The following is an 11,935-nucleotide window of genomic DNA, read 5'->3' as shown; positions in this document are numbered from 1 at the left end:
AGAGAATAGATCCCCATTCCCCATAACATTAACGAATAAACATCGATTTATAATTATGTCATTAAATTCTAATAGGGTAATTTATGTCCTCCTTAACAGATTTTTTTCATATTTAAATAAACACCCTTATTTTATAATTCATTAATAACTTCTCTTATTGGAATTATAGCAATACATTAAATGTGTAAAAATGGAAAAACTCATATACATTAAATAGTTCGTGATTTTCTGATTTTCAATGAAAATACATTACAACAGATATTATATCAATTGATTTTCGCAGCCATCTTCTTGTGCTAACTCCTTGAAACCTGGAGAATGAAGCTACAGGAGACAAATCCATGGAGTTTCTACTACCCTCCGCAATAACCATGGACTAGGAGTCAAATTTCCACTTTAAATCACCCAATTAATCGCGTCCAACAATTTTCCCCTTCTTTTCAACACTAACGACAAGCAACACCACAATATAATCAATTTTCCCTTTCTGTCATTTTTATTTCAACTAAGCCAGTCAAGCAGCTTCAACTTTCAAGCTCATTTATACTCCTAACAAACGCATCCAAATCTCTATCTGAGCTTCCTCCTTTACTTACCGCCTTCATGACAGCCTCTTTCAGTTCTTTTGCTTTGCTTCTTTGCGGTCCTGTCCCATCCACTGACTCAGCAAACAACTGAGCCAACTTTGTTGACTCGGGAATATTCTCAACATTTTCGCCAACTCGGATCCCCACTCCCAATCCATTAACCAATAGCTGTGCGTTCGTGAACTGGTCGGCGCTCATCGGCCACGTCAGCATCACAACACCGGCTGAAATTCCTTCCAAGGTCGAGTTCCAACCACAAGCGTCAAGAACGCGCCGGTTGCTCGGTGTCTTAATATGGCTACCTGTGGAGCCCATCCTTTAATGATGTAACCCTACCATCCACACGATCTGCGTATCATCAGGAAGGTCCCCGTATTCGTATCCCGCGTTCCTCTCATTGCGTTCCCGCACACACCAATGAAATTAACTCCGCTTTTCTCCAAACCGGCTACTAGGACCTCCGTTTGTTTCGAATTTAAGACCTGACGACTACCGAAACATACATAAACCACCGAATTGTCTTGATGAGAGTCTAGCCCTTGAGGACCTCGTGACTTTGCACCGCAGCGGACCCACCACGTGATGTGGACCCTGCCAAATCATCATCCGGCGGCAACATAGGTCCCACCGCCCAAACACGATCGTGGCCGGCGTCTTTTTTCATGTGATCGATGTATCTCGTTCCACTTCAGTTGCTGAGTTAAGCACGACTCCCAACTCGCCTTGTCTTCAAGAAAGCAGCTTCTGTACAGTTCCCAATCGGGTCTCCTTCTTTACACTCCCGAAAAAACGAGAGATCTGAAACCGGGTAAGTAGGACAATTCGGAATTTTCGGAAATGATAGCTGAAAATTTTGGTTATTAGGATCTTCGCTCTTTGGTAAATCAGTCCACAGAGCATATGAAACCGATAGCGCAAGAGCGCCGGATGGCGAGAACACGACACGTGGCACGCCAACCTCGGAAGCTAACTGTTGGGTCCAACCGAGGAAAAAATCAGACAGAATAGCAACAGGAGGTGAAGGGTGAGATCTGAACCAAGTACGGAGCGCAGGATAATGAAGTTCACGCAATCCACGCATCATACTGATAAGTCTGTTTGATGAGGTAGCTGACCATGACGGTGTTGGGAGGATCAAGGTTTGGAGTGAGGAGGAAGGTGGGAAGAGATTAAAGGGTCGAGTAAGAAATTGTTTGGGGTGATTACGACGGTAACGTTTAAACCGCGAGTAATTAACGGTGGGTAGATCAAGGAGAGGATATGTGGCCTGAGGTTAGGAATGGATAGACAAGAATATACGCTCCGGCGGTAGGCATTTGGGGATTTTGGGAGTGTTTTGTTTTGAGTGTTGTTCTTAAAATTGTTATGAAAGGGTTGCCTTTATATAAATGGTGACAGAACAGAAGTCTTGATTATTTTAACAAGTTCCTCTTCTTTAAGACTTCACACGGGGTTTACTATATGGTGTGGCAAGATTCCAAAAATTTTCTACCGGCCCTACGTCACGACTTACGTCATTTTCCACGTGGTTTTTTTTTTTTTTTTTTAAAGCAGAATAGTGCATGTAGCCTGTAGCCCATAGAAAATTAGTTTTAACTTTTTAATCAGTCCAGTCGCACGAGCTTTATGCCTTCATTCATGATACTGCTTTGCATGCGCACACTTACCTTTAGTAATATTTTATTTTAGGGCCGTTTTGGATTGGGTTGATATTATAAAACGGGGCAATATATATTAAATTGGGTAAATAATTATGTTTGATTATTTTGTAAAAGAACATTCTCAGGAAAAAAAAAAATGTTAAACAGTGCCAAATTGAAGGTAAACAGTACCTGGAGGGATGATGTTATTAAAATATTACTTCGGTAATCTAAATTTTTGTCTAATTTTGCCTCAAAATAGTGGACAATAAAGACGAAAATATCTTTGACTTTGTTAATAATTACAAAACACTCACTTTGTATAAAAAGACGAATTTTTCCTCAGTTTTTTAATTTTTCAAACAAAATTGCCCTGCTTATTATTAATGTTTTCAGAAATGCCACGAAATATTGGTGTGCCCATATTATCATCACATATTTGCATATTTTGGCCAATATGCCCTTTTATTTCACTAAAACTACGATATAAAAAGAAAAAAATTTCTCAGCCCTAATATACATTTTGACCGAGACTCTGCCCTAAATCTCCATCGCCATCGCTGATCTTCTTCTTCTTGATCTCGTTTGCGACTTCATCACTCCGAACGCCATTTTCCGGTAAGTCAAATGCCCTCTTTCCATTGTATTTTTCATTTTGGGTTTGTTTTGCGTTCATTAGTGTAAGATCTCGCTCTTGTCTCTGCTGCTGGTTGACCATCTTCGCCGCAGCGCCTTGGGTCTTCGTCTCCATCTGTTTGATCTAGGCAGCACTCCATTTGTCATTTCCGGTAAGTCCCTCGCCCTCTTTCCATTATATTTTTCGTTTTCTGTTTTGTTTGCGTTCGTTAGTCTAACTTCTCCCTCTTCCCTCTGTCGTTGGTCGACCATCTCCGCCGTAGCAACCTCGGGTCTTCGTCTCCATTTGTATGCTCCCGACAATGACTTAACAATAAAATAATTGGCTAAAATATAAGAAAAAGAATTTTGTTAATTGATCATTTCTTTTATTAACCAAACACATTAATTATTTATACCCAGTAATCATCTAAAGGGCATTTTAGTAAAATATAATCAAGACATATGCTCTTACAGCCAACCAAACAGATTAATTTGTAAGGGCATTCTAGTAAAAGGGTATTTCAAGCATCTGTTATTGCTTTCAACCAAACACATTGATTATTAATATATCCCAATTGAACCAAGCACAATAATAATTTAAACCCGGTAATCTATAATGTAATCTTCCTTTCCGGTAATCTTATTACTAAGATAAAAAAAAATTATATGATTCAAACACCCCTTTAGTAATAAAATTTTGACACAAATTCTTATTCTTTGATTTAATCTAATTTAATGGGCTTCAACAAGAAGTTAAAATTAGTTTTTTTTTTTTTTTCTTTTCCTAAATACTAAGTAAGTAATTTCTAAATTATTGGATTACCATGAGTAATAATCATGAGTTTTAGTTAAAAAATTGGGTTACAATAGTTTTGTGAATCAATTGTCATGAGAAATTTTAATTAGTTATTTTTTATAAAGTATTTTTAAACTATTGAATTACCATTAGAATGATGATAAATTTGTGTCAAAAATGAGTTTCATTCAATGTTCTGAAAACCGGACGGGGAGCCGACTCGGTCAAATGGCCAGTTTCCGGTTCGAACGGTCTGACCGGTCGGTCTGACTAGTGATGTCAGCATGATGTCATGCTAACATCAGCATACTGAAATAAGCAAAAAGGCAAAAAATTCAGATTCTCCACCTAATTAAAGTTTAAAAACCATCAAAACCAAGATGAAAAACAGAAAAAGTGATAAGAGTGGAGGAGATCACGAATGTTACTGCAAACCAAGATGAAAAAGTCAAAAGTGATAGATTGGAGAGTGGAGGAGATTGCGAATGGCAGACTGGCAGTAGCAATCCAAGATGAAAAACTGAAAAACTGAAGAAGGGGCAAGACCGCAAGAGTGCAAGAAGGCTCTGTATCTGATTTGTAGCTCAAAACTCAAAAGCAAAATAGCAAATTGAAAAATGAAAATTAAATTTGTTAAAGTCTGACACTTTGACTTTGTGAGTTTGTGTGCGCGGCTGTGAGCAACTGAGCATTGAGCAACTGTAGTTTTTAATTTTTTAAACTTTTTTTTCTCATTTCATGTGTTAAACCGGATGGGGGTGTGGACCAGAAATTTGTTAAATATCGGTTCGACCGTCGGTTTGCTACAGTAAGACAATCCAACCGTGGTTTGAAATGATTTGATCATAAATCTCGATTATTTGCTCTCTTTAAACCGAAAATGCAAGCGGGTGGCGGTTGGACCGATTCGACCGTCCGGTCTGGTCCGGGTTTCAGAACCTTGGTTTCATTAGCTTGACAGTTTATGTATCGCCTTTCTCATTAACTTCAAGGGAGAGCGACCTTATCCCACCCAAGGTTTGGTGAAACAACACTTTCCCACCCATCAAGTTTTAAAATAATACTTTTCCACTCTTCGTCAGGTTCTGTTAATGTTTTTTGTTAATAGTTAACTGAAAAGACAAAAATACCCTTAAATAGTTTATTTCTTAATTTGTTTATTATAAATTATAATTTAGTTTAGTCAAAGGTTTTACTCAATTATTTATTAGTTCAAATGTAAAGATATATTTTTTCCTTTGTTTATTTAATTAATTAGAAATATTTATTTTCTATGTTAATTAATAAAAATGAAAAACATTATAAATTTAATAGATTATTGAATAATAGTGATGAGATATTGAAAATATTATAAATAAATAAATATTAAGGTCATTTAACTTTAAATAATTGCATAACATTACTCATAACTTTTTAGGTGGGGCTAACAATTTTTTTTTTTTTAACTTTTTGACTAATTAAAAAAATTATGAAGTCAAATATTTAAGGGAATTTTTGTCTTTTCAACAAAATATTAGTTTAAAACATAACAAAACCTAACAAAGGGTGAGAAAGTATCATTTTGAAACTTGAAGGGTGGGAAAGTGTCGTTTTGCCAAACCTTGGGTGGGACAATGTTTTTCTCCCTTAATTTCAAATCAATTCATTCTCAAATTTTGCACATAATCCATTTGTAAGTACAAGGCCATATATAAAGGATTGATTTACAAAAACGAAAATGCATTCGACATGCTTGTCTGAAATCAGTATTTCAAAAATGTAAAAGCGAAGCGTATCTGATATGTTTGTCTAAAACCAATATTTAAAAAATAAAAATATAATTCAAATTATATTTGACAACACATATAGTCAAAATGGATCTTAATTTGATACTCATAAAAAAATGAAATACAATAATTGAGGTTTAAGTTTTATGTAAGCTTTGTTTAAATGAAAAAAAATGTTTATACAAAAGTTATTTAATAGGGACGGTCGTCCATATTATATGGACGGCCGTCCCTTGCATATGGACGCCCGTCCATATAACATGGACGGGCGTCCATGTGAGTGAACGGCCGTCCAAATTAGATGGACGGCCGTTCACTAGAAAAAAATTATAAAAAAACTGAGGGACGCGTTCCACGTAGGCCGGTACAGAAATTCGGTGGACATATTTCGGTGTCCGTAGTGTTATTGATATTAAATTGGGTAGATGATTATGTTTGATTATTTTGTAAAAGAACATCCTCAGGAAACAAAAAAAAAGTCAAACAGTACCAAATTGAAGGTAAATCAGCGGGAATAATATTACTTGGAGGGACGGTGTTATCAAAATATTACTCTGATAATTCAAATTTTTGTCTAATTTTGCCTCAAAATAGTGGACAATAAGGACGAAAATATCTTTGATTTTGTTAATAATTACAAAACACCCACACGAATTTTTCCTCAGTTTTTTTATTTTTCAAACAAAATTGCCCTGCTTATTATCAATGTTTTCAGAAATACCACGAAATATTGGTGTGCCCATATTATCCTCACATATTTGCATATTTTGGCCAATATGCCCTTTTATTTCACTAAAACTACAATATAAAAAGAAAAAAAAATCTCAGCCCAAATACACATTTTGACCGAGACTCTGCCCTAAACCTCCATCGCCATCGCTGGTCTTCTTCTTCTTGATCTCGTTTGCGACTTCATCACTCTGATCACCATTTTCCGATAAGTCAAATGCCCTCTTTCCATTGTATTTTTTATTTTGGGTTTGTTTTGCGTTCATTAGTGTAAGATCTCACTCTTGCCTCTGCCGTTGGTTGACCATCTTCGCCGCAGCGCCTTGGGTCTTCGTCTCCATCTGTTTGATCTAGGCAGCACTCCATTCGTCATTTCCGGTAAGTCCCTTGCTCTCTTTCCATTATATTTTTCGTTTTCTGTTTTGTTTTCGTTCGTTAGTCTAACTTCTCCCTCTTCCATCTGCCGTTGGTCGACCATCTCCGCCGTAGCAACCTTGGGTCTTCGTCTCCATCTGTATGCTCCCGACAATGACTTAACAATAAAATAATTGGCTAAAATATAAGAAAAAGAATTTTGCTAATTGATCATTTCTTTTATTAACCAAACACATTAATTATTTATACCTAGTAATCATCTAAAGGGCATTTTAGTAAAATGTAATCAAGACATCTGCTCTTACAGCCAACCAAACAGATTAATTTGTAACACAAGTAATCATCCCAAGGGTATTCTAGTAAAAGGATATTTCAGGACATCTGTTATTGCTGTCAACCAAACACATTAATTATTAATATATCCCAATTAAACCAAGCACAATAATAATTTAAACCCGGTAATCTACAATGTAATCTTCTTTTCCGGTAATCTTATTACTAAGATAAAAAAAAAATTATATGATCCAAACACCCCCTTAGTAATAAAATTTTGACACCAATTCTTATTCTTCGATTTAATCTAATTTAATGGGCTTCAACAAGAAGTTAAAATTAGTTTTTTTTTTTTTTTCTTTTCCTAAATACTAAGTAAGTAATTTCTAAATTATTGGATTACCATGAGTAATAATCATGAGTTTTAGTTAAAAAATTGGGTTACAATAGTTTTGTGAATCAATTGTCATGAGAAATTTTAATTAGTTATTTTTTATAAAGTATTTTTAAACTATTGAATTACCATTAGAATGATGATAAATTTGTGTCCAAAATGAGTTTCATTAGCTTGACAGTTTATGTATCGCCTTTCTCATTAACTTCAAGGGAAAGCGACCTTATCCAAGCTCAGGTTTGGTGAAACGACATTTTTTCACCCGTTAAGTTTTAAAATGACACTTTCCCACTCTTGGTCAGCTTCTGTTAATGTTTTTTTGTTAATATTTAATTGAAGAGACAAAAATATCCTTAAATAGTTTATTATAAATTATAATTTAGTTTAGTCAAAGGTTTTACTCAATTATTTATTAGTTCAAGTGTAAAGATATATTTTTTCTTTTATTTATTTAATTAATTAGGAATATTGATTTTCTATGTTAATTAGTAAAAATGAAAAACATTATAAATTTAGTAGATTATTGAATAATAGTGATGGGATATTGAAAATATTATAAATAAATAAATATTAAGGTCATTTAACTTTAAAAAATTGCATAGCATTACTCATAACTTTTTAGGTGGGGCTAATTATTTTTATTTTTTTTAACTTTTTGGCTAATTAAAAAATAATAAAAAATTTATGAAGTCAAATATTTAAGGGTATTTTTGTCTTTTCAACAAAATATTAATGTAAAACATAACAAAACCTAACAAAGGGTGGGAACGTATCATTTTGAAACTTAAAGGGTGGGAAAGTGTCGTTTTGCCAAACCTTAGGTGGGACAATGTCTCTCTCCCTCAATTTCAAATCAATTCATTCTCAAATTTTGCACATAATCCATTTGTAAGTACAGGGCCATATATAAAGGATTGATTTATAAAAACGAAAATGTATTCGACATGCTTGTTTGAAATCAGTATTTAAAAAATGTAAAAGCGAAGCGTATTTGATATGTTTGTCTAAAAACAATATTTAAAAAATAAAAATATAATTCAAATTATATTTGACAACAAACATAGTCAAAATGGATCTTAATTTGATATTCATAAAAAAATGAAATACAATAATTGAGGTTTAAGTTTTATGTAAGCTTTGTTTAAATGAAAAAAAATGTTTATACAAAAATTATGACATTGTATCATTTTAATCGTAAAAATTTAACTAGTTCTCTTTGTTTTAAGAAAAAAAAAAAAACATAAACAAGAATATTTTTCCTTCTACAAAAATAAAAAATAAAAAATATAGTAAACGGAAATATAAATGACCCATGCAATTTCTAATCCAATTGAAGAGAGAGGGTACAATAAAGGGCAAGGGAGAGCGAGTGGATCGGATCTCATTAGCAAAGGCGATGGAGAATAAGGCTGGCCCATTTTTCCTAAGAACTCGGCCTGGTCTGGTTTGTGTTGTGGGTTAAACCGTCAAAGCCATTCAATGGTTGCGGACTACTAATCGTGTTAAATTGTATTCAATAAATTCCTAATAACATAATGTATAATACTACACATACATCATTTTTATATAATATTTTTTATATAATATTATGTGATAAGATATGATTAGGTGAAAATTTAATTTTAACTTTAAATTAGTCAATCATATCTTACCACATAATATTGTATGAGAAATATTGTATGAAAATGATGTATGTGTAGTACCCTTATATTATTAAGTGTCATAGAATTGATCTATGATTATTTTAAAATTATACAGTAATGATATATCGAATTTGTAATTTTATTTTTTGTCTTGATATCGTATTCGTCATCAATCCATAATATATACCAGCTCCACTTATGGTTTAGACTTTAGAGCCATCTACACCGCAGTTTCAACGTTTCTTTTAAGCTCATTTATACTATTCACAAATCCATCCAAGTCTTTATCTGAACTTCCTCCTTTACTTACTGCATTCATGACAGCCTCTCTCAGTTCTCTTGCTTTCATTCTTTGTGGCCCTGTTCCATTCACAGACTCATCAAACAACTGAGCCAACTTTGTTGATTCAGGAATATTCTCTATATTTTCGCCAACTCGGATCCCCACTCCCAATTCATCAACCAAGAGCTGCGCGTTCATGAACTGGTCGGAGCTCATTGGCCACGTCAGCATCACCACACCGGCTGAAATTCCTTCCAAGGTCGAGTTCCAACCACAATGCGTCAAGAACGCGCCGGTGGCTCGGTGCCTTAATATGGCAACCTGTGGAGCCCATCCTTTTATAATGTAACCCCTACCCGCCACACGATCTTCGAATCCGTCAGGTAGGTCACCGTAATCCTCTCCCGCGTTTTTCTCTGTGCGTTCCCGTACAGACCATATGAAATGGATGCCGCTTTTCTCCAAGCCGGTTGCTAATACGTCCGTTTGTTTCGAATTTAAGACTTGACGACTACCGAAACAAACGTAAACGACCGAATCGTCACGACGAGAGTTTAGCCAGGTGAGTAACTCGTAAGTTGGCACCGCAGTGGTCCCACCACGTGACGTGGACCATGCCAAATCATCATCAGACGGCAACAGAGGTCCCACCGCCCAAACACGATCGTGGCCGACATCTTTTTTAATGTGATCGATATAATCACGTTCCAACTCAATAGTTGAGTTGAACACGACTCCCCAACTAGCTTTGTCTTCAAGCACGCAGCTTCTAAAAAGTTCCCAATCCGGGTTCCCTTCTTTACCCTCTCGGTAAATACGAGAGACCTGACAGCCGGGGTAAGTTGGACAATTCGGAATTTTCGGAAACGATAGCTGAAAATTTACGTTATGAGGAGGGCGAACGACTTGTACATACCCAAAATTTACTGTAATGATAAGTTGATACCCAAAAGGTTTTGAAACGATAAATAGGTACCTTCCATCATATTCTGTTAGTGAGTTTTGTTTATTAATAGTGAAAAGACTAAAATGCCCTTCAAAGTTTCAATTTTTGTTTTTTATAAATTTAAAAATTTCTAAAAAACCCCCTAGGTTTGCTAATTTAATTAAACACCCCCATATATAAAAAGTTTGTTAAATAACAAAAACACCCCCACCACCCCAATGCCAGATTCCGGCCACCATCGCCGGAATCTGGCCGGAAAACTGCATTACGACACAGATCCCCATCGGATCTGTGTCGTAAAGTGCCGATGTGGCCTTTTCAGAGCCAATCCCCGCCACGATCTGGCCGGAAAGGCCAGATCTGGCCGTCGAAGCAGCAGCCGATCTGGCCTTTTCCGGCCAGATCCGTGGCTGATCTGGCCGAAAAGCCAGATCTACTGCCAGATCTGGCCGTCGACGCCGCAGATGGAGTTTTGCGGCGTCGACGGCCAATCTAGCCGTAGATCTGGCCTTTTCCGGCCAGATCAGCCACGGATCTGGCCGAAAAGGCCAGATCGACGCGTTACGACACGAGCCACGGGTCTGTGTCGTAACGCAACTTTTCGGCCAGATTCCGGCGGTGGTGGCCGAATCTGGCATTTGCCGGTGGGGGTGTTTTTGTTATTTATAAACTTTTATTATTGGGGTATTTATGAAATTTGTAAACTAGGGGGTTTTTTGAATTTTTAAATTTATAAAAAACTAAATTCAAACTTTTAGGGTATTTTAGTCTTTTCACTATTATAAAACGTATACAGAAATCACTAACAGAACATGACGGAAAGTACCTATTTGTCATTTCAAAACCTTTTGGGTACCAACTTGTCGATACGATAAATCTTGGGTATGTATAAGTCGTTCTCCTTTGAGGATATTCAATCTTTGGTAATCAGTCCACAAAGCATATGATATACACAGGGATAAAGTGGCGGAGGACGAGAACACAACACGTGGCACTCCAGCCTGCGAATCCAACTGTTGGGTCCAACCGAGTAAAAAATCAGACAGAATAGCAACAGCAGGTGAAGGGTGAGACTGGAACCAAGAAAGGAGTGCAGGATAATGAAGTTCACGCAATCCACGCATCATATTGAGAAGTCTGTTTGATGAGGAAGTTGTTGGCCACGACGGCGTGGGGAGGACCAAGGTTTGGAGCGAGGAAGAAGGGTAAGAGGAGAGTAATGGGTGGAGTAAAGAGGAATTGTTAGGGGTGATAACAACGGTGACGTTTAGGCCGCGGGTGAGTAAGCTGTGGGTGAGATCGAGGAGAGGGATAATGTGGCCTGAGGCTGGGTATGGATAGACGAGAATATGTGCTCCGGAGGCTGGCATTTTGAAATTTTGAAACGTTGAGAATGTTTGTTTGAGTGTTGGTGTTAAAATAAATAAAAAAAAATAGGGTTTATATTAATGGGGAAGGAACAAAAATCATGCTTTCGTATAAGTGCTTCTTATCTGTTGATACGCGGTTCATTATAGTTTGTCAAGATTCCAAGTAGGGAATTCAAATTTCGGGGCCCGCGAGAAGACAACTAAGCACTAAATCTGAACCCGGGGAATATCGAGAATTTTATAGTATGGCCGAGTCGGGTTTACTCCGGTCAATGTACCAGGTAACAAATCCGAAGGAAACCCGGGTTATGTAATTTATAACCTGTTTTTTATTTCTTTGAAAAAATTATTTTACATATTCAACTTTATAACCTGTTTTCGCATTAATTTTTTCTTTTTTTTTTGGGTGATTAGGTGTTCAGACTAGTTTATACGTACCTCAACTAATCCCTCAGGATCTTGAAAGTTGACAGGCGGACAAACCTCTTCATTGGCCATCCCTATTAGCAACCCAA

At 36.3% G+C, this 11,935-nt stretch overlaps 1 protein-coding gene and 1 pseudogene across 1 annotated transcript; both read right to left on the bottom strand.

The window, feature by feature from the left end:
• Positions 1 to 475: 475 nt before the first annotated feature.
• Positions 476 to 1,993, bottom strand: LOC116146344 (annotated as a pseudogene).
• A 6,900-nt stretch (positions 1,994 to 8,893) lies between these two features.
• On the bottom strand, positions 8,894 to 11,450 carry LOC116146332 (flavonol 3-O-glucosyltransferase UGT89B1-like). The gene is made up of 2 exons (XM_031431744.1): positions 10,911 to 11,450; positions 8,894 to 9,977 (listed from the first exon to the last, which is right to left on the bottom strand). The coding sequence occupies exons 1-2, from the start codon at positions 11,418 to 11,420 to the stop codon at positions 9,042 to 9,044; spliced, it is 1,446 nt and encodes a 481-aa protein (XP_031287604.1). The 5' UTR covers positions 11,421 to 11,450; the 3' UTR covers positions 8,894 to 9,041.
• Between the last annotated feature and the right edge of the window lie 485 nt (positions 11,451 to 11,935).

This window comes from Pistacia vera, unplaced genomic scaffold (assembly GCF_008641045.1).
Source record: "Pistacia vera cultivar Batoury unplaced genomic scaffold, PisVer_v2 Contig476, whole genome shotgun sequence".
Lineage (NCBI taxonomy): Eukaryota > Viridiplantae > Streptophyta > Magnoliopsida > Sapindales > Anacardiaceae > Pistacia > Pistacia vera.
This window is presented reverse-complemented; position numbering and strand designations above follow the sequence as displayed.